Below are 24,716 nucleotides of genomic sequence, written 5' to 3' on the forward strand. Positions count from 1 at the left end.
ATCCGCCTGGGATTCATCTCACTGCCGAGCAGCTTCAATCCTTGCGCATAACTCCCGTAGCGCACATTGGCCTGTGATAGCCTGCCTTTCTCGTCGCCCACAAGCACCATGGCGTCCGACGAGAGGGAAATCGATCCTTCCGAGTTTGTGCAGCGGATTCAACGGCTGGGCGACCAGCGGGACCGCGAAGATGCCGAGCGCGTCAAGAAGCTCGAGGAGGAGCTGATACAGGGCCGCAGCGAGCGACTAGCGCGCAGAGCAGGTTTGTTTTTATGCCCGTTAGAGTTCACGACGGCTGTTGACCCAAACAGAGCGAGCCCGCTCCATCTCCCCCGACAAGCCATATACGCCCCAGTCCCCGCGCTCTCAAGCTGCCACGCCCCGAATGGTGCAGGAAAAGGCTGCCAGCACGCCCACGCCCGCCATGAGCCCGCCAAGTCAAGACGCCGCCCGCGACGACTCGCTGCAGCGCCTCACGAGCTCGCCCACGCCCTCCGCCCTCGACGACACCGAGCCCAAGAAGCCCGCCACCAGCGCCGCGGCATTGGGGCGCTCCGGCACCCTATCGTGGAACCAGAGGCCCAAGTCCGGCAGCATACGGCGGCCGCTGTCAGTCGCATCGCGGTCCCCCGAGCGCCCGTCAGCCAGCAACACGCCCGAGCCGCCCTCGTCGCCCGAGGCCAATCCCTCCAGAACCTCCATCGCCGCCTCGTTAGGCGCCAAGGACCCAGCCTTCTTCCGACAGACACAGGACAGTGGAAGGGGCGCAGCGGCATACAGGAAAAACCAGGACGAGGCGGCGTCAGAGACAGGCTCCGTGTCGGGCAGGAGACAGCTGCCGGGTATGTCACGCGAGTCTACCATAGAGCCCGAGGTCAGCAGCCCGCCTGCCGAAAGCATACGCTCCAGCTCGCCCGGCTCTCGCGGCGGCTCGGTACGCGGCAGCGCCATGCTGAGCAACCGCTTTTCCACCAACACGTCGGTATCAGGGGGCGACGCTGAGCCGCTCGCCAAGGGGCGCTCTCCTCTCCCAACGCTCGACTCCCAAAAGTTCGCCCCGCCGTTTGAACAAGGCTCTTCGATCGACGGTGGGGACAGCGAACGTGCCGCACGCGCCCTTGCCATGTCGCCGACACAAGGGAGGATTTCGCCCGAACGGGAACGATCTGCCTCGCCTACCAAGGGCATGGGCGGCTTCGTGCAAAGCGCCATGCTCAAGCGCAGCGATAGCGTAAGCAAGCGGTGGAGCACCCAGACACCGCCAGTCCTGAGCAGACAAAACTCTACCCTGAGCAACCGCGGAAGTGCCATAACAGGCTACGGCTCACTCTCCGGCCTCGACCGACCTAGTCTGAGCAGAGACAACTCCATCGAACCTTCGTCCTCCTCGCGTCCCGCCTCGAGTTACAGCAATGCGACCATCACGGGCGCCGACAAAGACAGCGCACCCAAAGACGAGTTCGTGAAGCCAGCCCTACCTCACCGTCACAGCCGAGCCAAGTCCGTCGCGTCTACCTTCAGCGACAAGGACGCACTCAACGACGACTTCTCGCCCCCGAGCCCCTCGAAGCGGTGGAGCCCTACAAAGTCGACTTGGCTGGAGAGTGCGCTGAGCAGGCCAGAGTCGCCCAAGCCGAAGCAAGCAGCGCCGGCGCAGCCTGCGTGGATGGCAGAGATCAACCGCATCAAGCAACAGCGCAGTAGTGTTGACCTGGGGAAAGGCAGCCCATTCGGAGAGCCATCGTCTGGTCGCACCTCGCCCATCAAGGACATACAACTGAAGCCTGTCGGTCTTCGCAGACCCGAGTCTCCCAAGAAGGAGGAAGGCGCTGAGCCCAAGAAGATGGAGACAGTCAAGGAGCAGTCTCCCAGCCCTACACCTGCATTGGCACCGAAGCCCTTGTTCGCCAAGAAGTCGGAATCTAAGCTCGCGACTGAGACACCAGCAGCGGCAGCTGAGCCTGAAGTCGTCAAGGACGCCCCTGAAAAGGCTGCTGTAGAAGCACCCGCTCCGACCCCCAACAAATCGCAATCACCGCCGCCAACAGCTGAACAACCAGCAACGCCCACCGAAGCCAAGCCGGTAGCATCGCGATTCACACAAGATACAGGCCGTGGATCTCCAGCGGCGAGGCCGAAAACCCCACCCAAGAAGGACTTCCGCGCCGGGCTGAAGCCACGCCGACCGCCTCCTGACAATTCGAAGAAGGATGGTGAGGTCAATGAGTTGCAGAACGTCTTTGGCCGGCTACGAAAGGCCGAAACCAAGAACTATGTTGCGCCTGACGTGCTCAAGGATAACATCACAAGAGGGAAGACCGCGCTTAATGTGACTGGTGGTCCCAAGCCCACCGTCCGGAAAGACGAGTTCAGGGAGAGCCTCATCAAGAGGAAATCTACCATCTTCGACAAGGCCCAGGAAGAGGGCTCTGCATTGAAGCGATCTGATAGCGCATCGAAACCATCTCCTCCAACACCCGAAGCTATTGCAAAGAAGAAGGGCCTGAACCGAGCAGACAGTGACCCAAAAGCTGGAGCCCCGAAAGAAGCAGAACCCATACCGGAAGCTTTGGCTAGGAGGAAAAGTTTAGCTGCGAACAGGCCTATCATGAACGACAAGCCAGCACAGCCCGCATCCTCTACGACAAAAGAGCCAGCCATGTCTGGCAAGCTCGCGGGTCGCTTTAACCCTGCACTAGCCGGTATGCTCGCTCGAGGTCCACCGCCTCTTGCGACGAACAAGTCTACATCAAGTGCTGAGGTAGACTTGTCTCCTATCAGGCCTGCGCAAGAAGAGAAGACTGGACCTGCCCCAGAGCTGCAACACATGACCAAGGGCCGCGCCCGCGGACCGAAGCGAAGGGCGCCGAAATCCACGACTGCCGGACCGGAAAAGACTCAGGACAAGGCTCAGGACAAGGTTGAGGAAAAGGCTCAAGAGAAGGTACCTACCGCTGCTGTTGCTCCTTTGGTGAAACCAGAGCATGTCCTTCCTAGCTCCGAGGTTTCCAAGACTAACGGAAAATCAGAGGAGCGACCAGTAGCCAGGACGCCGGTCAGACAGTCGTCGACTGATAAGCCTGCCACGCCTGCCAAATCATCGCGCATCTCTTCCGGAAATTTCGGAAAAGCCTCCACTCCGGAGCTCCCCAAAAAGCCAGAGTCTCTGGAGTTGGACCGCAGAGTGTCTGGATCTCAAGCCACCCCAAAGACGCCACGGCCCGAGTCTATCAACTCACCGAAACCATCATCACCAAGAGTACCGAATAAGCCAACATCTCAAGAATTTGAAAGACGGGTCTCTGGATCGCATACCACGCCGATGAAGTCTCCACTACCAAGGCCAGTCGAAACACCAACGTCCGCATCACCGACACCGACACCGACATCGCATTCTCGATTCTCCCGTCCACTCCCGACGTTGCCGCAAACAGTGCCTTCAAAACCAGCAGCGGAGAGTCCTAGATCAACGCCACTTAGGGAAATATCAACACCCAACGTAGAAATCTCACCACCCAAGGATGAGCCCTCGCCCGAGAAGACGACGTTTTCCTCGGTCAAGAGCGCCACCACTCTATGGGGTAGGTCGTCGGCGTCTTCATCGCCCGCTCCAACAAGGGTGAAGTCTCCCATCAAGCTACCAACGCAAGCGGACGAACAAGCTGCGATGAAAGACGCCGGACTGGTTCGCTCATCAGAGCCAGAAACCAAGGCCCTTCCCAACCCGCCACAGCCCAGCCAACAGTCACCGACTGAATCGAAACCTCTGCCACCGAAGCCGAAGCCTGTTGGCCTGGGCTTCAGCCTTGGTAGTCTGGGTGGATTTGTCGCGTCACGATCGCGAGACTCGAGTCCTCAATTGCCTAAGAACGCGCCTATGTCACCACCAGGGAGCGCAAACAGGCCATTCTCTGAGCCATCCATTGTGTCACCAACTATCCCAAAGCACGACGGGATGTTCGCCGACTTCTTTGATGAAGCGCCCGTTACTGAGGGCCAGCTTCCCGATAACGTAGACACCATGTACACACTAAAATCGCCACCACTTGACCTTGGTCCGTCAGGGAAGATTCGTACATTACGCAAGCAGATCCAAGAAGTAACCGGTGACGGGAGACTTACATCTATACCCATGCAAGAAGAGCATATCTTGTTCCAAGATTCAATGTACTTGTGCACGCACGTCTATGGTGATGCAAGGGGCGGAAGACACACGGACGTGTACCTATGGGCCGGCAATGGTGTGCCCGAACCTACTCTGGAAGATGTGCAACTCTTCGCAAAGAACCATGCACGACAGAACCAAGGGACGCTTCTAGTCATCCGTCAAGGTCAAGAGACACCGAACTTCTTTGAGGCTCTGGGTGGTATTGTCATCACACGACGTGGCGCAAAGCCAGGATCGAAGGAGTTCATGCTTTGTGGCCGTCGCCATCTCGGACACCTCGCCTTTGATGAAGTAGACTACTCTCTCAAGAGTCTATGCTCCGCCTTTCCCTACCTCGTCTCCACTTCGACCGGCAAGGTATACTTATGGAAAGGTCGCGGCTGTTCCGCTGAGGAGGTGTCCGGTGCTCGCCTCATGGGCATGGACCTTGCACCCACGGGCGACTACAACGAGATCGACGAGGGTGCCGAACCTCAAGCCTTCCTCAACAGCACATTTCCTCCCTCCCAAGTGCCAGCGAAGGGCCCTGCCATCCCACGCTCAGCAGACCACTGGCGCTACAAAGCCACATCGGATAAGTACCGCGTGCGTCTCTACAAGATTGAACAAACGACCGGCCAACCGGCAGGATGGGGCCAAGCACTCCAGGTGAGCAGCTCCTTTTTCGCACCGCTGCTGCGGAGACCGTCTTGGAACGCTGCTGAACAGAGGCCACAGACGCCGCTTACGCCCAAGACGCCGCACGGTGCTGTCAAGACCGAGGTCAAGGAGATTATGCCTTTCTCGCAGAGGGATCTGGAGCCGGAGAACGTATATGTACTTGACGCGTTCTTCGAGATGTACATGTAAGTTGCCTCGTCATTGCAGATGTCTGCCACAGTCCACTAATCCTTCGCAGTATCGTTGGCCCCTTGTCTCGCACACAAGCGCCTGCATTCTCCACGGCTCTGATGTTCGCGCAAGCCTACGGTATGCTTGCTGTATCGGAGGAAGACCGTCCGTTCATGCCCGTGACGACGGTCGTACTAGAAGGTGTACCTCGCGACATGAAGGTTCTGTTCCGACACTGGGACGACAAGCTCATCCCCGCTGCTGGCTTGATGAGCGGTAAACTTGGCCGAGGCAAGAGTTTGAGGATCGTCGGTTTGGAGAAAGCCATTGAGGCTACGCGGCGCTAGAGGGTGGGCGAAAGCATTCGTGCTTGTTACTGCGTTGTCATGAGCGTCTCGAAGGCGAATTGCATTTTTGCGCCTTACCTTCCATGTACATAAGTTATGCCTGCACTATATTCGGCGGCAGGTGCCTTAGGCTTGCACAACGGCGTCGCGGCGTCACTACGGACCGGCCTATGGCTGAAGTCGTCGAGGCAGTATTCTCGCTCACGCGACCTGTATATCATTACGTTGCTCAATCTCGTTCCCGGTTGATATCTGTTTCTCATTTCAACGGCCTTGTTTTTCAGCTGATGAAGAAACAACATCAATCTAGACCGTTGAAAAGAGCGTCGTTGTCAACATGAACGTGGGCCCAGAACATCGACAGAGCATGATCGGAAATGAGAGGGAGGTTCCCGCGGCGGGTACGCGATGTTTCAGCTGAACCGATGCAGGAACTGTTCACCCGCACTGGGCCGTATCCTTCTCGCCCTCTGGCTAGCACCACCGGTTCGATCTCGTTTCGCGGACTAATATGTAAATTTTCTGACCATGACTTTTGCCTTGGTGATGATCATTGATCTTCTAGGGTGTTCTGCCGTCTTTCTATTATCGGAACAAGTGGAGGAGACAGCACCTTGCGCCAAACTGGTGGAAACGTCATGACATGTGGCGCTGTCTCATGCGCATAGTGGCGGGCTGTGCCTCAGAAACATGAGGCGATGGATAGTTGATGCCCTAAGGGTGTTTCACCGGGGATCTGCATTGTAGTCTTGTTTGCATGACGGTGTTGTTGTGGGTCGTTCAGGCATTGCAGTTACTATTGTTTCTTCGATGGATGAAGTTGACTGCAAGAACACCGAGATAATGATGGACGAGTGTCGTTCACCTGTCCAAACCTTCTGTTGGTGAGAGTTTCGCGTGCTCCCGCCGGTACTTCTCTCGGCTCTCCGTAGCGGCCGCTGCTGGTGCTGACTTGCCTAAAGACGCCTGGATCCGTCTGACGCGATCAGCACAGGCACACATGACTATTTCCCCCTCCCTTACACCGCATTCACATTGTACTCTGTCACAGAACACGTCAATGCTGGCAGAATAGCCACCGGTATGTTTCTTCGCATGGCAGGAGGTCCCAGGGTATCCAAGCCTTCCCAAGCTTTTGCCGAGGGAAATAAGCACGCCGATCCATGCAACCATCTGCAGGAATGGGAGGAAACGCCAGGGCTTCCCCACAGAACACTATAGTCATCTACCGTAGCTTGACGGAGCTTAATTAATCGGGGGTACTGCTCATTTACACTACTGGTGGAATGGTCTGAGGACCAGGGTTCGAGCAACGGAATGCGTCCCCCGGGGCTCGGGAGCACGTTTGCATGCGGATAGTGGCAAGCGCTCAGATGGCGAGGCGACAGCGGCTTCGGTCATGGACCTTGAAACAATCGCAATATGTTTGGTGCGAGATGTTTACAGCCTTTTAACCGTCAAGTCGTATATAGACCAAGGCTTGGAAGGACGATTAAGCTCACCACCAAGCATCTACACAAGCAGCCTTCACTTCCACATTCTCTTCTTCACTACCAATCAACGTTCTTTTACAACAAACCCACTTTTCCAACCTTTCAATCTTCAAAATGGTTGCCTTCAGCTCTATGGTCCTCGGCCTCACCGCCATTGCCGGCTCTGCCTTTGCCGCACCCACTGCCGATGTCCCTGACTTCGAGCTCGGCTCCAAGAGCCTCGCCGCCCGCCAGGACTACAACCAGAACTACAAGACCTCTGGCAACGTCCAGTTCAGCCCCACCAACAACGGCTACAGCGTCAACTTCTCCAACGCCGGCGACTTCGTCGTTGGAAAGGGCTGGAACAAGGGCACGACCCGCAAGATCAACTTCCAGGGCTCCACCACGCCCCAAGCCGGCACTGTCCTCGTCTCCGTCTACGGATGGACCACCGGCCCCTTGGTCGAGTACTACATCCAGGAGTACACCTCCAACGGAGCTGGTTCCGCCCAGGGCACCAAGATGGGCCAGGTCACCTGCGACGGCTCCGTCTACGACATCTGGAAGCACACCCAGGTCAACCAGCCTTCCATCCAGGGCACCACCACCTTCACCCAGTACATCTCCAACCGTGTGAACAAGAGGCCCGGCAGCGGCACTGTCACCACCAAGTGCCACTTCGACGCCTGGGCCAAGCTCGGCATGAACCTCGGTCAGCACAACTACCAGACTCTTGCCACCGAGGGCTGGGGCAACGCTGCTGGCAAGTCCCAGTACACCATCACCGGCTCATAGAGTGTTGTTACACACTTTGTACGAGGGCCACTGAGTGGCTTGGACAATCGACCTGGATCAAGCATTGATTTGTTCGCTGGCGCAATGCAGTGGACTACTGAAGAGCTTGGTTGTTGAGGGTTTTCTTGTTGTAGATTTTGGTTTCTATCGTTCTTTCTTTTCGATTCTTTGGGGGTCTTGACATACTCCTCGCATGTACATATTGCATCTTTTTGCTGGAAAAAATTCACTCTGGTCTGTTGTCTTGAAGACAGACAGCTATAAAACTTGCTTCTTCTTGCTTGTGATGTTTCGCGTGATGTCGAAGTGAACAGTGACTACTGTGCAGCTTGGCGGGCGGCTCATGTGCGAACTTTCAACTTTACTACCAAGCCTAATATCCTTAACTTAATCCCTCTGGGGACGTAGATTCCGTGGACGACCAATGCCATAAAATCAATATTTGGAGTCGGTTGAGAAAAGACGCAGGTGGTGTAGACTTCATCGCGATAACTTCAAGGTATGGACATCTTAAAGACTGAGGTTCAACAATTCTTCCGAATGTACTGTGATGACGTAGGGGTGTGTATCCGCCTTACAACGGCTACGAACATGTGTTCAGTTGGTGGTTGTATACTTGCGCTGTTCTGCTACAACTTCAAATGGAGAATGGGTGCAGTTTTAGAAGGTCCGGATTCCGCGGTCCAGAACACAGCCGAATGCGTTGGTTGATAAATAGCAGTTGTGTCGCATATATACTCGCGGTATCTGCCTTGCGCTTCTTTCGCTCCCATCATGCACTGAGGCAATGTTAGTAGGGCATGTGCACGCAACATACAAACTCGGGAAGACAGCCATCGTGTTTCGCCGAGGGCAGACTCTCTGAAAACCTCAAAGCTACCACAATCATCGCGCACTCCAAGGTACAATTCAATGACCAGCGCGGACAATGCCCAGGCCTCAATCTGAGTCAAGGATACATACTCTTCTCCGTTGGAACTTCTGGAATCCGGGCCGTGTAATTCGGTGATGTTCGTCTAACAAGCCACCGAAGTTGAGTTGGAACGCGTCTTCTCAACGAAGATTCGAGCGATGCGATCCTGATTTAGGGTTTCGTTTTGGCGGACCCTTTTCCATAGTAACAGCCGATATGATTCTTTGATGGATTGTGAGATTCGTAAATGACGCTCCTGCTGTTGTTGTTGATGACGAGCCTTCAGGGTGTCGCCCACGTTGGAGAATGTGGCCCGTGCACCCACTAAAAAATAAGCGACGTGGGCTCTTGTCGAAATACCTATCCATTGTGCGAACTCCAACGACCGACAATCCAACTCACATCAACACCGTCGTCATGGGTAGGGTCATTCGCAACCAACGTAAGGGTCGCGGCTCTATCTTCACGGCCAACACCCGCCTGAACAAGAACCCCGCCCAGTTCCGCACGCTCGACTTCGTACGTTCGCCGCCCGCATAATCGCGATATTGGACACACACACACACTGGGACATGAGGGCTAATGGGTGCAGGCTGAGCGCAATGGTTACATTCGGGGTGTCGTAAAGGAGATCGTCCACGACTCCGGTCGTGGTGAGTACCCAGTCGCGAATTGGACGTCTGGGCCATTTTTAACGATATCGTGAACAGGCGCTCCCCTCGCCAGGGTCACCTTCCGCAACCCCTACAAGTTCAAGCAGAACACCGAGACCTTCATCGCCAACGAGGGCATGTACACTGGCCAGGTCAGTCGAAATACTCTGGGCCGCAACAACGGGAATTATATCTAACATTGCCAAGTTCATCTACGCCGGAAAGAACGCTGCGCTCACCATCGGCAACGTCCTCCCCCTCGCTTCCGTCCCCGAAGGTACCGTCCTCACCAACGTCGAAGACAAGAACGGTGACCGTGGTGCGCTCGGCCGTACCTCCGGTAACTACGTGACCGTTATCGGCCACAACCCCGATGAGGGCAAGACCCGTGTCAAGCTCCCATCTGGCGCCAAGAAGGTCCTTCCCAGCTCATGCCGTGGTATGGTCGGTATCGTCGCTGGAGGTGGCCGCACAGACAAGCCTCTCATGAAGGCGTCGCGTGCTAAGCACAAGGTATGTGTTGTGATCGTATTTGGACCAGCGCAATCACTAACACCCGACAGTTCGCTGCCAAGCGCAACAGCTGGCCCAGGACTCGTGGTGTTGCCATGAACCCCGTCGACCATCCCCACGGTGGTGGTAACCACCAGCATATCGGTAAAGCCTCGACCATCTCCCGGTACGCCACCCAGGGTCAAAAGGCCGGTCTCATCGCCGCGCGGAGGACAGGTCTGCTCCGTGGTACCCAGAAGACAAAGGACTAGAGTGGTGCTTTGTGATCTGGTGGCGTTGGTCTACGACAGGAACGACAAAGATGCGGTCGGTTATTCTCTCCATACCTCTATATGCGGGTGGCCGGGCGTTATAACGAAATGGAAACTTCTCGGCAAGCTAGGCTTTCTTCTACTGTGGCTTGCATGCATGATAGGTTCTTAGGGAATGTGATTCCGAAAAATGCATCTGGTCTGAACTTCTGATATCGTCCACCATTCATTGTGTCTGTCTGTGCTGTGACGTTGTGTTCTCATACTAGATATGTTCTATAGCAGATCCCTCGAGGCATTCATGTCGCATGTATGCATGTCACGGCTTGATTCTTGGAATTGGACATTGCCACAGATCAACGACCCTCACGCTCCACCCATCTCCACATCGCCATCTCTGTCCTCTGCTTCGCTCTCAGTCCCAGTCCCACTACCCTCATCCCCGTCTTCCTTCTCCTTCTTCATCCTATAGTCCATATCCAACACGCGATAATGTTTCCTATCGTCGCCCAACACAACAATCACTCTTCTGCCCTTTCGTCCATTCACAACCAACTTCATCGGAGTGAACCGGCCTTCAAACACATGTTGCGTGTGCTTCTGAACCATCTCTCGCGTTACAACTATCTTATTTCGTGGTGACGGCGGCGGTGTGCCTTGTGGGAGAAAATGTTGCTGTAGCGAAGACTGCGGGAGCGGGGTGTAAGTGATGAGAGGGTGTTGGTGCGGTATATCGTTGGCGGCGGGTGTGTACGGTAGGGATACGATGACGTTTGATAGCGATTTATCGTCTGCGGGGAGCTGCAAGAGGATGAGAAGACAGGCGTCGTCTGCGAACTTTGCATCGAGGATCTTGATGTCTTTGGTCGATTGGGAGGCGGGAGAGAAGTCAAGGGTGGAGATGGCGTAGGCGTGGATGTCTCGCTGTAGATTGGATATACTCTGTGCGTGTGAGATGCGGTGGATGTGTAGGAGATTTGGGGATGAAGGGGGTGAGAGCGCGATGTAAGTGCTCATGCTGTCTGAGGTGAATGATGGCTGTGTGGTGTTAGTATGTATGACTTCTCGAGCGTTGGTGGAAGAAGGAAGTCGGGCAGCATACCTCAAACACCATCCTCGTATCCAGTACGCCTATCTCCCCGGCCTCATCAATCTCTTCAAGAACAACACCAGAGTTCATCTGAATGTTGGCTTCCTGCCACCTACTAATCTGCTTCAGCAGCCCCGTGACACCTGTGCTCAAATGTCCGAGAACATGTTCAAGGCACAACGCCTCCTCTTTGAAGGTCGCACCTTCCTTCAACAACTCGATAGCCTTCTTCGTATCCTCATAGCTCGCTTCCTCTCTCCCCTTGGCTTTACCATCCAATTGCGCCTCTGGTCTGAGAAACGGCGTAACATCCGACTTGGTAAGCCCGTACTGGATATATGCCAGTACCTGCGAGACATCGACCCCGGGATCGCGCTGTTCCATCTCAGCTCTAGACTGCGAGTCCAACTCCGTAGCCTCGAAGTCAATGGTGAATCTCAACCATTTACTGAAGCTGTGGAACTGTCTCTTCTCTTCCGATGCGTACAACATGGCTGTGTGGGCTAGCAATCGCATATTCTTCAGCGTCTCTAACAGCGATGAGAAGTCCGTCATTGGTCCGCTGAAGATCCAATCTCGGTCGTGGAACTGCGCAAGTCCACGCAGACGCGAGATGACTATGGAGCAACGGTCGAGTGCTGGAATGAGGTTCTCATGGAGCAGAGCGAGAAGCGTGGTGAAAGAAGAAGTAACGGTGTTGTCCCAGCGCTTATGTCCTGCTTCTGCCAACTCGTCGACAAGCCATTCTTTGAGAACAGGATTGCAGTTTCCTGTGCATGCTGTGTGGAAGAGGTTTGTGACAAGATCGCCTAGTTCCTTCTCTTCGAGTGTTTCGCTAATGTTCATCATGAACTTTCGGGGCAGGTCTTGCGCGTGCTTGAAGAAAGCGCGGACGCGTTGGAGGGTTTGGGTGATGTACAGGAGCAGGTTCTGTAGTTGTGATGTCTTTGCTGCAATGAGGTGCAGATAGATGCCTGCGGAGGGGATGAAGTTCAGTGTCAAAGGGACATAGGCGATGCTCTTCTTTTGGGGCGAGGTGGTCGATGACGTTTGCATCAGGAGGCTGTGTGTACAGCTGTACGGATGACTTGTATGTAGTATTGGCGTGCTCGACATGTTCCAGGCTCTCGGGAGCTGGACGTTGACTGTTTCGAGCGAGTCGTAAATCGAGGGGTGGACGGTTCCACGGTCGGTCAGTCGAATGAACATGTCGACAGAGTTGTGATCTTTCAGATGATGCGAATGCAGAAGCGAGTCCACCTCCGCTTGCGAACTGAACGCTCCAGTATCCGCCTGTGAGATGCGCATGAAGGGTAATGCAGGCGCAAGGGGGATTGCGGGGAGTTTAGGTAGTACCGATTCCATATCCATCATAGCAAGCTGATCCGGTAGGTCAGGCGCGATATTCAAGGTCTGGAAGTCCGGCTGCCGCTGCAGAAAGTCCTCCAGCGTGGTATCATCCTTGAACGCATCCCATTCCTCCGTCGTCGGATTGCCAAAGACATCAGTCTTCGCAGGCGTAACGCCGTTGGCATTCTTCGGTTCCAAGCCGGTGCGCTTCTTCACAGTCTCCACATTGATGAAGTTCAGGCCCCAGCCTATACACCTTACCCTAGCTGGATTCTCATCTTCTGCCATGCTACTAGTGGCGCCCTCGACTTCCGGCAACATGACGTCCTTGTGCGTAACCTTCCCCGTCTCGGCGCTCACCAAGTCCGTGCTTCCATCGCTCCAACTGACAGCGATGCTCTTGCCGTTGAACTCCCACTGCAGCGCATCGACGCGCAAATCCTCGCTCTTTCTTTTCAGTCCAAATGCTCTTTGACCATTGATTCGGTAGACGTCGAGGCTCTCCTCATCGGTGACTAGCGCTATGAGATCCATGGTAGGGCAGTACGAGATGAGATGTGGATGTATCGGGCGCAGCAAGATCTTCTCCGCTTGCTGCAATAACTGCGGCCCATTGCTCGAGTCGGTCGTGGCCATGGCTGTAAGTTTCCGGCCCCAAAGGCCGTTGCTGAGGAAGTCGGTTCGTACGTGGAGGATGATGGTTTGTTTGTGCACATGGAAGTCGCGTTCTAGACCAGATCTGTGCCTAGCGCGCTCGCGCTATCACGTTGTTCAACATGACAAGAGCCAAGAAATGCAGGAACGGACAGTAATTTGTCTGCAACATGTTATCGTGCGAGATATACTTCTCAAAGAGGTAGTAAAGTACATGACACGTGAACTTGATGCCTGTTAATTGAACATAAGAAATATTTGCAATTCGAGTGCTAAAGAAAGATACCATCCTTCCTCTATGCCTTCTGGGTATACATATCATGCTATCATAGTACAAGTACAAGTGGCCGGCACCTTAATCCGAGGCGCCTGTTCCGCTACCCTAAACCCCATGTTACAAATTTCACCTCAAACGCCACGATGCGATACAATGCAGTTCCGCAAACCAGTCGTGTCCTCAAACGTAGGACTTGTCTCCGAATGTGTTGAGACGCCCAAGACTGGCAAAAGCCTGCACCCATCGACTGTCATCATCGGTCGACCTGTTTCATCGGACTGACGAGTTCCTCTTAGGTTGTACCGACTCTTTTTGCACACGCCCTCTGCCTGTGCCGCTGAGTCTACCATTTAACCTTGCCTCCTCGTCGAAGCTTGTTCGTTTGGTGTTTTGGCCACCCTCCAAATCATCGTCGCTGTCGGCCAAATCTCCAAGCTCGAACTGGTTCTCAACGTCGTAGTCATGCATCAGCGCGCTACGGTCGCCAGCGTCCGCATAACTAGGTCTGCCATCACGAACGACACCAATCGACTGTCGCTCAAACAGCTCTTCGCTGCGCCGCGCTTGCATACTGCGTCTTGTAGGAAAACCGGATATGGCGTCAGAAGGCGGGCCGTCGGTGAAACGCGAGCCGAATGCTTTGCTGCCGTTCGGGTCTTCGCGCGAAAGGTTCAATAAATATACGCCGGAGAAGATGATGAGGAAACCGCAGAGCAGGGAAATGGTATTGACAGCAGACGTGGTGTTGAATCCCTGGAAGAGGAGGCAGGACGCGACGAGGGTGCAAGTCGTGAACATGACGTAGTAGAGGGGGTTGACACTGTAGTGGTGCGTTAGCACTCGCTGGTGAAACTTGAGGATGCAGAACGTACATGTTTGTCGAGAACTGGCTCAAGGCCTTGTTGAAGTAGTTCATCTGTGTGAGAATGCATCCGACCACCAAGATTACGAAAACGTATGTGGAGGGGTGCGTGAACTGGTTGTTGCCCGCAAATGTCATCTTGAGGGCGATACCGAAGGCCTTGATGAACATGATGGAAACGGAGCCGGCGGTCGAGCAAATAGAGAGGTAAATGAGCGGGTTCTTGCGACCGTACTTGGGCGCAACACTGTAGATCATGAAGATGCAGAAGACGACACAGAAAGCGCAGTAGAAGAGGAATCCTAAAAACGTTGCGTTAGTCTCTGTCGTAGCCTAACGGCAGAAGCGCGCCTAAACGTACCTGGCTGAAGCGCAAGGTTCAAGATCTCCTCAACGGACTCAACCTCTTTGTCCGGCGGCGCATGTAGCACGATAATGACAGATCCGATAAGACATATCGCACAGCCAATCTTGCCCAGAAGTCCTAATTGTTCGTCCAGGAAGTATGAGCCGAGTACCGCACCGATAAGAACTGAAAGGGCGCCGAGGGGAGTTACGAGAATGGCAGGCGCGAAGGCGTATGCCGCGAAGTTGAAGATCTCGCCGAGTACCACTGTATGCCATCAGTCACGCACACGGCGTAGCATCGCGTGTGCACCCACTCGTTGTTATGCCGGCCCACCACACAGGATTCTGTAGGTATCCAAAACCGTCGCCGTTGAAGCCCTGCTTCTCCATCGAGGCATTGAGGCCCTTCTTCGTAATGACAAAACTTGCGCCAATGGCTAGTGACGAGCTCACGGCCAGCATGAGTCCTACATATCTGTCCTTATCGTCAGTTCCTGGGGCTTTTCGTGCAGGACAGCGTGCCTTGGCGCAACGTACTTGTCTTCGACCATTTTGCCGGTTGTTGTAGGTCTATGCGACCTGTCTTGGTTCTTTGCGGCCAGGTAATATCAATATCGACGTCGCTGTGAATGTGCGCAGGCGATAGCAACGGGCGTGGGTGGTGTGAAGCTAGTGCGCGGCGGTTGACGTTGGATTGCGCGGACTGGGGTTATCGATAGGCGCCTGTGTCGTGGCCTGCCGAGGAGGAAGGAAGGACGCAAGTGGAAGGAGCGATGATGCGCAAGCGCCGAGTTGACTGACTGACCGAGCGACTGCGACGGACGATAGATATGATATGCAGGTGCGATGGCAGATGCAACGGAAGAGGTGGTGGGTTGGGGATGCTTGCGCAAGAAGCGATTCGCGTTTCACCAAACGCTGGTTCCTGTGCCGAGCCAAGGATCGAGTGACTGCAACAAAGGTGGGCGAGACGTCTAGACGTGTCGAGGGAGCAAGCGAGCGCGGGGAATCTCGTGACCAAGGGCACGATCCAGCGACAATGAACGAGAGTGAGAACGAGTGCAATGATTCAGGGCTGTGTTGTGATGATTGACCAAGATGCGTGCGCGTCTGTCTATCTATCGATAAACCGTTTCCCAACAAGGTGGCGTGCCGTATCGGTCTCGCCAGTGCCATGACCCCAAGGTTTCACGGCGGCTTGCGTCTTACGCAGGGGCTTCTTTTTTAGCTTCCCCTGTCCCCGTCCTCACGCCTCACCCACGCTAGGGTTAGAGCCTGTCGATCTCCTCGTCAGACAAAGACGCGGCATTCCATCCTGCAATATCTAGCCGCAAATATAGCTATAATTCTCCCTTGGCTTTGCGCGCCCTCATCTCTACAAGTGACATGTACCAGGAACAGCTGTGGGTGGAGTCAAATTGCCAATAGTGCCGTCTCCAGCTCGAGTGCTGCGCCTCGTGATGATCCGTCTAGTGTCCTCAGGCGCAACCAAAATAGCATACCTCGTAATCGCTCCCCACAACATGCAATCGAGAATGATTACGTCGCTGTGCTGATCGTGGTTCACGTAACAATTCACCACCGAGGTATGCCCAGGTGGCCAAGGATCACTGTGTGCATGTGACTTTTCGATTCAGGCTCTCCAACTCAGGGTTGAAATTGCCTAGAGTCCCTTCAGGGTATCCTGAACTTCGACTCAAAACATCGGGTATATGGCTCGAGACACCTTAAGATTCCATCTCTCCACCACCAGATCCTCCACCGCCCCTGGACATATCGTCCTGACCTCCGCATACTCCAAGAAATTGCGCAGAAGAAAGAAACATCGCCCAAATTGCAATCCCTGTAGTGGCAGGGCATAACGCAAAGAAAACGCGCAAGAAGATGCACTCTCTTACCTTTTGGTAACCATGGTCCTCCACAAGGTTTGGTATCTGGCGGCGCGCGCTGCATGGTCGGACCTGTTATTAGTATACATCATATTAGTTCAAGGGCGCACTGAGTTGAAGAAAGGGCGGAAATGAAGCTGCTTGTTAGTAGAGTCGAAAACCCGGTAGACTTTGAGGACGGCGGGCCTTCATACTCTGGGGCGCTTGGCGTCTGGTGCAAGATAGTCAGCGCATGAGTTTCGCCTATGTATAAAGATCGTGAGCTTACCTATAGAGTCAGATGCAATATCCGCTCCATGTCCAGCCTCGTCGATAGATCGCTTTTGTCCTTGTGGGGACACATCATTGGTATCGTTAGACGAGGCCGTTGTAGGATCTGCAGCCGAAGACGTTGCGTTCGCAGTCTGTCCAGCCACACCGTCCTCTCCGTCTTGGGCGTCGGTGTGATCATGTGCAATGGCCGGCATCTCTGAACCCTCTTGAGCAAGATCCGGGTCGGCGTCCCACTCAGGATTGTTTTCCAGATCCAGGAAGTTGTCCGTACCGTTCACATCGTTGCCATCCGTCACATCGGCGCCAGCAACGTTGAACTCGTCTCCATTCATGAAGTCCAGATCTGCCTGTTCGTCCAGGTCCTGATACTCTTGGGTGGCGAAGTCTTGGTTAGTGTCGCCGTCGTATGCGTCTGCACCATAGTCATCTGTTCCATCCGCTTGAAAGTCCTGGAAGGGGTCTTCTTCGTCGAAAGCTTGCACAAAGTCCTGGTACGACTGCTCATTGTTGTCGTTGCCTTCGGTCTGGTCATGTACTACCTCGCCATGAGCGTCTTCGCCAGCTTCCTCAGCGTTCTCGGCAGCATCCTCATTGTGGCTGGATGAGCCTACGATGAAGTCATGTCCATCTGCGTTGGCAGATTCATCGCCTTGGAGCGTCGCGGACGAGGGTGACGGCTCATTAGCGGAAGCATCTTCAGGTCCCTTGACATCCACGGCCGGTTCGTCTTCTTCGTCACTGTAGTCAATCAAGTCATCTTGCTCCTGCAAGCGAAGGGCCTCCGACTCGGCGTCGGTCTTCTCGCTTGGTTTGGGACTCTCTTGTTGAGGTTGCTCCACAACTTCCTGAGGGTTTGTGGATATGTCACTAGAATTAGCAGCTTGCACACTGTGGCTTTCTTCAGGGGCCGGTGCTAGCTCCTCTTCTGGCAAATGTGCAACATCAACTTCTTCGCGCTCTGGATCCTCCACACCATCGCCCTGTTGAGCATTCTGCTCAGTGGGTTCTTCGTTCTGATTGAGCTCATCGTAAGAAGCATGATCGACCGATGTGTGCTCCACCTCATGCACATCCACCCCCTCGCCATCATGGGCCTCTTGCTCATCTTCTGCTTCGTCATGGTAATGCTCGCCGTCGTAGGCCTCTTGTTCATCTTCTCTTTCGTTGTGGTCACCCTTGCCGTCATGTTCTGATGCCTGTGCTTCAGCATTCGCAGACTCCGGCTCCTCAACATGATCGCCTGCTTCTTCTCGCTGCTCACCGTACGCTGATTCCTGCTCCTGGGTGTCCCACTCAGTGGGCTCATCACTAGAAGCCCCAACAATCATGCCAGCGAAATGAGTCTCACCAGCGACAACGGCAGCCTCAAAAGCAGAATAGCCGCTTCCTTGGTCGGCAAATTTCGCGATGTCTGAGAGCAGAGTAGCGAAGCGCGGTCGAAGCACTAAAGAGATATAAAAGGAGTCTGGGTTGTTGTTGCCATCTTGTGCATGAAGCGAACGGTAGTATCCCACGAGACGCTCAAGCGAAACAGCTACACATGCCGTGTTGTCTTCGAAGATTTCCAGGTTCTGCAGGTGCTCAAATTTGAAGCCGATCTCTGTCTCGTTTGACACATCCTCACACAGGGACATACGGCATGCTTGGAAGAGGTCTGACAAACTACCCTTTGCAAGCGAGATGTCCTGAATGAGCCAGTCTCCACTGTTGTCGTAGTCATGCTGCTTGAAAAGCCAATACTCTTCGCCATGGAGGTTCACGGTGACAGATGGAAATTCAGATGAGTCACTGTCATGATGCTCGCTGTCATCAGCAGTAGCTTCTTGTTCATAGCCGTGGTGTGTCGAGTCTTGATCTTGGGTTTCACCATCTGCATGTTGTTCCTGGCCTGGCAACATGACACCGCCGTCACCATCATCATTCTGACTGTCTTCTTCGTTCTCGTCGACCGATTGCGGGTGGGGTGAGGGTGCGGCTCCATGCGCCGCTGCGCGCGTCGGGCTGTCATCAGCTACGGTCTGGGGCTCTCGGTGCGGGCTGGGCGACTTGATATCTGCAGACATGGGAAGTAGAGCTTGCAAATCAGCGGGTATCTCATCTTGCTGTTCAGTCATCTCCTTAGGCAGTTCGTCATGTACCGCCTGCGCGTCCGAGTAGTAGCTTGCGTAGCTTTCGGTTCGCAGCCACGGTGAACGTAGCTCGGGGTTATGGTAGTCGTCGCCCTCCTCCTCGGAATAGTCGATTAGGTCGTCATCTTGATGCGAGGTATTCGTCTGGATCGGGGGAAGGTTGACTACGGCAGGCTGTGGTGACTGTGTGGGCTGTGCGGACTGATCGGGCTGTACAACAGGCTGGTCAACGAGTGTGACGCCTTGATCTTCCTGGAAACTATAATCATCCTCGATCACGTCCTCTTGGTCGACCATGAAATCGTCCTGCTCGCCAGGCACGGTCTGAGCATCCACGTCGTTGACCGAGGCTGCATCGTTCATGGACATCTCTTCGTCCTGGGGCTGGGGAGGCGGAGGGTCGAGATCTAAGTCGATGTCACCATCGTCAAAGTCGATGCCGCCATCGTCGGAATGCAGATCCATGTTGTCGTCGTCGGCAGTTGCGAATTCGAAACCTGGTATTGTGTGTGCTGCGGCAGCCATGGTATGCGATCAAGGGTGCAAATGAGGTGTTTGCAGGCGTTGTTTGTCGGTCGAAACGCGTAGAATAAAAGGAGTGTGAGAAGCGCGTCACAGCCAGGTGCGAGTCACTAGGTGGGTGGCGATGCGGCAAACCGGGGTTTGTGGTGAGTGCGCAGCGTCGCTCAGAGGTTAGAAGGGCATGGCGATGAGTTTCGCGCGGAATTTACGATGGTGAGAGCCTGTACGCGGTGAGGATGAGGAGGCTTGTCTGGAAATTGGACAAAGGAAGCACGGTGGTGTTCACGCTAAGATTGGAAAGTGCTTTGGCGCAAGCGGGCAAGTGGCAGGTGCCAAGGTGGTTTCACTTACACTTGACGCAGATGCACTGTATAGTTTTTGAATGTTGCTGCTCGCGACGGCGCAACAGATATCTCGTGTAGAAAAGCGGGAGAAGTAGTCAAGTTGCAGCTTGCAGGTGTTGTCAAACAGGCCAGCGGAGGGGAAGCTGCGTCAGTGAGGATTTGCCGCTAGGCAGACGGAAGCTGCACGTGACCACAGGTGTCCACTTTGGAACCTCCAGGTGTTGCGACTGGTGCAGTTGGGCTGGCTCAGTGACCTGTCCAGCTCGCGTCCTGGTTTTGATACAATCGTGTCGTGTTCTTGTTTCTTCGTATTGAACACGTCTTCTCACCCTCCATAAATTCAAAAGGCGGAATCGTGTTCCTTAGCAACTTGCTGACGGACAATATTCCCCTCTACATTCGACAACGCGGCCTCAAGTCCAGGGACATTGTACACGAAGCCACCACACTCCACACAGCGCCGTCTACCCCCGTGACCCCTACAAACTCTAGACACGATGGTATGAGACTACACAGAAGACAATTGGGTGCGCCTCCCTCCACAACACCAAGCTGACGAAGCCAGGTGGTCCTCGCAGCTTCGATATGCACCCGAGGCGGCAAGGCGGTCGTCTCCCGCCAATTCCGCGAGATGCAGCGCTCCCGTATTGAAGCCCTCCTCGCATCCTTCCCCAAGCTCGCCGATAGCGGCACCCAGCACACGACCTGCGAACAGGACAACGTGCGCTACGTATACCAACCCCTCGACGAACTCTACATGGTTCTGATCACCAACCTACAATCCAACATTCTGCAAGACATCAACTCGCTGCACCTGTTCGCTCAGGTTGTCTCTTCGATATGCAAATCCCTCGACGAGCGCGAGATCCAGAAGAATGCCTTTGAGCTTCTCACTGCCTTCGACGAGATCGTCACATTGGGTTACAGGGAAAACCTGACCATGAGCCAGATCAAGACCTTCTTGGACATGGAGTCGCATGAGGAGCGCATCCAGGAAATCATCGCACGGAATAAGGAGCTCGAGGCGTCAGAAGAGCGCAAGCGCCGGGCCAAGCAGCTCGAGATGCAAAGGAAGGAGATGTCAAGATCCCAGCGAGCAGGTGGAGGCATGGGAGGCGGTATGGGCAGCGGAATGGGCGGTGGCATGGGCGGTCGTTCACCTTCGTATCCCGCCTTCACACCCAGCGTGCCTACGACCAACGTCACCGACACGTACGACAGCTACGAAGCCGAAAAGAAGAAGGCCACCAGCAAGCCATTGGCTCTGGGCAAAAAGGGCATGCAACTCGGCAAGAAGAACAAGACCAACAACATGTACGAGCAAGTCACTGGCGAACAGGCGCCAGCAGAGGAGGAACCGCTCGTCGCACCCAAGTCGTCTGCCCCCGCTGCGGTCGCTCCAGCAAGCGCACGCCAATCCACCTCGACCGATCGCGAGGCCGTACACATCACGACCAACGAGACTATCTCCGCCCGCCTGGATCGTGAGGGTCTTCTCAAGTCCTTCGAAGTCAAGGGCGAGATGCAACTCAAGATTGCCGACCCCTCCCTCACGCAAGTCAAGCTCGACCTGGCCACCGGCGACACTCGCGGCGCACAGCTGATGACACATCCCAAGGTTGACAAGGCGGTCTTTAGGAATGACAAGGTCCTTCAGTTGGCCGACACAAGCAAGGGCTTCCCTTCCAACATGGGCATAGGAGTCATGAAGTGGAAGCTCGCACCACGGCCCGACGACATCTCCGACCCACCTATCACCTTCCGCGTATGGGTCGAGGACTCAGGCAACATGTACAACATCACTGTGGAGTACGAGCTCACCGGCGGTGATTCGTTGAAGGATGTCACCGTCACTATCCCATACCAGACCGACGAGCCCAACGTTTCGAGTTTCGACGCCGTATACGAAGTCAGCGGTGACAGCATTGAGTGGAACATTGGTGCTGTGGACGATGCGAACAGCTCCGGTAGCTTCGAATTCGAGGCCCAGGCTGGCAGTGATTCTGAGTTCTTCCCGATGAACGTCCGGTTCAGCAAGGCCACACCATTCGTGGATGTCGATGTAAGTCATCTCCACTCGCATTTCTTGGTATCTTCAAAGCTAATAAACGGCACAGGTATCCTCTGTGACCCTCCTTTCCATGGGCCAGGAGATCAGCTTCTCCAAGGACGTCAAGTCTGTTGCTGAGAACTACACGATCTCATAGAAGTCGGAATGATACGGTGAAGGTGCTAGAGTTGGACGATCAAAGAGCTAGTCGGGATGTCTCATCGGTAGCTCTCTGCCCAGGAGATTACTGCCCAGATAGACGAAGTGAAATGAGAAGATTTACACTGAACACTGCACTTTGTGTGACTTATCGCATTTCGCCCAACCACTGAACCAACCCTTGATCATTAAAGCTTCTCCGTCAAGAAAGATATGTATCTGCATTCATCAACACACAAGGAAAAAGAACCATTATTGTCAAATATCTTGTTTCATTCTCAACACCTCACGATGCTACTATCTACTCTCTCAAAACATCATTCTGTATCTATCTGTTCATGCTATCTTCATATCTCCTCCCAACCTCACACAAACGTATGTATACGTGTGCGTGGTATATCATTGATTCAAGTAAGCCTCCCCTGCAATGCGCTGCTAAGTCGCTAGACAATCGCGTCGATGGTATCTGAAAAAGCGGGAGAAAAAACAACAAAAGTCGGATGCTGTACATGGAAAAAAAAAGCGTATCTGGAAAGGCGAAGACGCAGAGATCTATTCGGCCGTAAAAGAAGCTGGAAAAGGCGGACATGTCGCGCGAAGATATGCGAGAAGTAAATGTTGCGGATGTGGTAAGCTAAGCATCGATGCCGTAGACTGGGTTCATGTTCAGATAACAGCATCGCCGAGAAAGGCAAAATCCTCCATAAGCGCATGCACACCACTCATCGAACTCTCCCTCTGCACACTAATCGAGCGCTGCAAGCGCTCCGTCTCCGCAACGACCGTCGACTCCGCAAGCGTAGTCTTACTCCCGACGTCATGCTCGGGCAGACTATACTGGAAGCCAAGTCCAAAGCAAGCCGCTTGGCGCCGTGACGAGCGCCGCGACGACGCGTCAGAGTGCTGCGTCTCGACCTTGAAGAGGTCGGAGCCGAAGGTTGAGATGCGGAGTTCGTTGAGTTGGGGTGGGGTGGAGAGGCGGTAGGGGGATTGGACGTCTTCTTCTGACTCTTCTTCTTCTTCTTCGTTGTCGGTGGTGTCGGTGGAGATGGTTTGGATTTCAGGGACCGTGGAGGTGTGCTTTGGGGAGGTGGCTTGCCGGGGTGAGGCGTAGGAGTAGTGGATTAGAAGGCCTTGGGGCGTGTCAATGTCGCTTTCGTTGCTGGTGAGGGAGCTGAAGGTGGGCGAGAGGACGGCGTCGTCGTTGTTGTCCGAGATGGGTGAGTTGTAGCCGATGGAGTCGTTGCTCCAGGTGGAGAAGTGGCTGCGTGCTTTGTCTTGGAAAGACACGCTGAAGTTGTTGAGACGCTCGTCGTCTTCGTCTTCTTCGAACTCGTTTTCTGGCTCGCTGGCTGGTAGTTCGCTGATTGTGGCTTCGTTGCATGCGTAGAGTGGTGCGGGTATCAGGTAGCGAGGAAGGGCTGGAAGCTCTTTGTCCAGTGGTGACTGTCGGAGGTTTGTGCTTTGGTTGCCACTGTGGCTTGAGGTGGGTCGCTCATTAGACATAGGAGCACCGAGGAAGGTCGACGGGCGTGAGAGTACAGGCGCAGATGGGGTGTCATCCTCCACCACACGATCCTCCACTTCGAAGTCTTCTTGAAGCTTAGGAGACGAAAGCCAAGGGTCATTAGAGAACAGGTAATGCTGGGTTCGTCTTGTGTCGCTAGAGTTGGCACGAAGGCGACTTTGCTCAACCTTGAACTCGCTTGTGATCACAGTTGAGGGAACGTGTGAGCGGCGACGCCTGGTAGGGCGCTCATCGGGAGTGGGCAGCTCTGCAGGTCCAAACAATGAGTCGTGGACGGGATCAACAGGATGCGATGCCAGCGGAGAGAACTCCTTTCGGATGTTCGGTACTGGGCGGGATACTGTCGTGGTAGGTATCTCCACCTCTCTGATAGACTCGATTGAGGGTCGATACACAGACAGCGGAATGAGATTGAGCTCCTCTCCTCCACTGACAAGTACTGGCGCACTGATGTCTAGCTCTCTGGTCTTTGATCCGCTGCGATTCCTCGAAGCTGATCGTTTCGATGCCAACTTCTCTTTCAGAACCTTGAAGTCCGGGAAGATGGGAGTAGACGGCATGTAGGGGGATGCTGATGCGCTTCGGGCATGGCGCACTACATGTGGAGACAGTAAGCCTTCTGTGGGTGGATGCGTCGCTGATTTCGGGGTCCAAGGCGAAGGCAGAGGCAAAGTGTAGGCCTCACCACTACTACCTGACCTCGGAGGCAGTCCAGGCCTTAGGCTCGCAGGTGGTACTGGAGTCAGATATCTATCTTTGGGGTCGCGTGTGAAAGCGGAAGAGGTATCTGAGATACTGCGGCTGTGTCCCCCTTCGCGGGGCACATCCAAGACATTAAGGCGCTGCCCTGGCAGAAGAGGACAAAATGTCGTCGACTCCTCGGAAGGATTGTGGCATTCATCATCTTCATCGACCTTGTACTGTATACTGTCAGTAAGTAATTTCATCCTACAGTGTAGTCAACTTACGTAGTACCAGTAAGTCCCACCCATCTTGAGAAGTCCGTCCCGTTTGGGTGTTTGTTGGTCTAGATCTCCGTCGCAAATGATATCGGAAAAGGTAAAGCAGCCTTTCCAGATATTTCGGCCCCCGCGTACGTCGAGTTCTAGTGGATATGGTCGCGAAAAGTTGTCCCAAGATCCAAGTAAGACGACACTGCGCAGTGCAGCCGGGCAGTGACTTGATGCAAGAATAAGTGACTGCCTTAGAGTGAGGCACAGAGGGGGTAGACATACAACAGAAAAGTGTGGAGCGTAGTGTTGTCCATGGCCATTATGTCGGGTTAACCTAAGCTG

At 54.4% G+C, this 24,716-nt stretch overlaps 7 protein-coding genes across 7 annotated transcripts; 4 read left to right on the plus strand and 3 right to left on the minus strand.

Annotated features, from left to right (window-relative positions):
- Positions 1-108: 108 nt before the first annotated feature.
- Positions 109-5,346, plus strand: J4E90_001296 (uncharacterized protein; the record flags this gene model as incomplete). The annotated part of the gene is made up of 3 exons (XM_051430885.1): positions 109-262; positions 312-5,013; positions 5,067-5,346. 3 exons carry the CDS (start codon positions 109-111, stop codon positions 5,344-5,346), a joined length of 5,136 nt encoding a protein of 1,711 aa, XP_051296372.1.
- Positions 5,347-6,953: 1,607 nt separating this feature from the next.
- J4E90_001297 (uncharacterized protein) lies at positions 6,954-7,616 on the plus strand (the record flags this gene model as incomplete). The annotated part of the gene is made up of 1 exon (XM_051430886.1): positions 6,954-7,616. One exon carries the CDS (start codon positions 6,954-6,956, stop codon positions 7,614-7,616), a length of 663 nt encoding a protein of 220 aa, XP_051296373.1.
- A 1,330-nt stretch (positions 7,617-8,946) lies between these two features.
- On the plus strand, positions 8,947-9,946 carry RPL2 (60S ribosomal protein L2; the record flags this gene model as incomplete). The annotated part of the gene is made up of 5 exons (XM_051430887.1): positions 8,947-9,048; positions 9,122-9,182; positions 9,240-9,334; positions 9,390-9,695; positions 9,746-9,946. 5 exons carry the CDS (start codon positions 8,947-8,949, stop codon positions 9,944-9,946), a joined length of 765 nt encoding a protein of 254 aa, XP_051296374.1.
- Positions 9,947-10,312: 366 nt separating this feature from the next.
- Positions 10,313-15,078, minus strand: J4E90_001299 (uncharacterized protein; the record flags this gene model as incomplete). The annotated part of the gene is made up of 7 exons (XM_051430888.1): positions 10,313-10,984; positions 11,049-13,125; positions 13,601-14,137; positions 14,190-14,481; positions 14,541-14,792; positions 14,842-15,002; positions 15,065-15,078. The coding sequence occupies 7 exons, from the start codon at positions 15,076-15,078 to the stop codon at positions 10,313-10,315; spliced, it is 4,005 nt and encodes a 1,334-aa protein (XP_051296375.1).
- A 1,526-nt stretch (positions 15,079-16,604) lies between these two features.
- Positions 16,605-19,343, minus strand: J4E90_001300 (uncharacterized protein; the record flags this gene model as incomplete). The annotated part of the gene is made up of 2 exons (XM_051430889.1): positions 16,605-16,627; positions 16,685-19,343. 2 exons carry the CDS (start codon positions 19,341-19,343, stop codon positions 16,605-16,607), a joined length of 2,682 nt encoding a protein of 893 aa, XP_051296376.1.
- An 838-nt stretch (positions 19,344-20,181) lies between these two features.
- On the plus strand, positions 20,182-21,891 carry J4E90_001301 (uncharacterized protein; the record flags this gene model as incomplete). The annotated part of the gene is made up of 3 exons (XM_051430890.1): positions 20,182-20,184; positions 20,250-21,746; positions 21,802-21,891. The coding sequence occupies 3 exons, from the start codon at positions 20,182-20,184 to the stop codon at positions 21,889-21,891; spliced, it is 1,590 nt and encodes a 529-aa protein (XP_051296377.1).
- A 668-nt stretch (positions 21,892-22,559) lies between these two features.
- Positions 22,560-23,981, minus strand: J4E90_001302 (uncharacterized protein; the record flags this gene model as incomplete). The annotated part of the gene is made up of 1 exon (XM_051430891.1): positions 22,560-23,981. The coding sequence occupies one exon, from the start codon at positions 23,979-23,981 to the stop codon at positions 22,560-22,562; it is 1,422 nt and encodes a 473-aa protein (XP_051296378.1).
- Between the last annotated feature and the right edge of the window lie 735 nt (positions 23,982-24,716).

The sequence above is a fragment of the Alternaria incomplexa genome (genome assembly GCF_024043165.1).
Source record: "Alternaria incomplexa strain BMP 0042 chromosome Unknown scaffold_1, whole genome shotgun sequence".
NCBI classification, from domain to species: Eukaryota; Fungi; Ascomycota; class Dothideomycetes; order Pleosporales; family Pleosporaceae; genus Alternaria; species Alternaria incomplexa.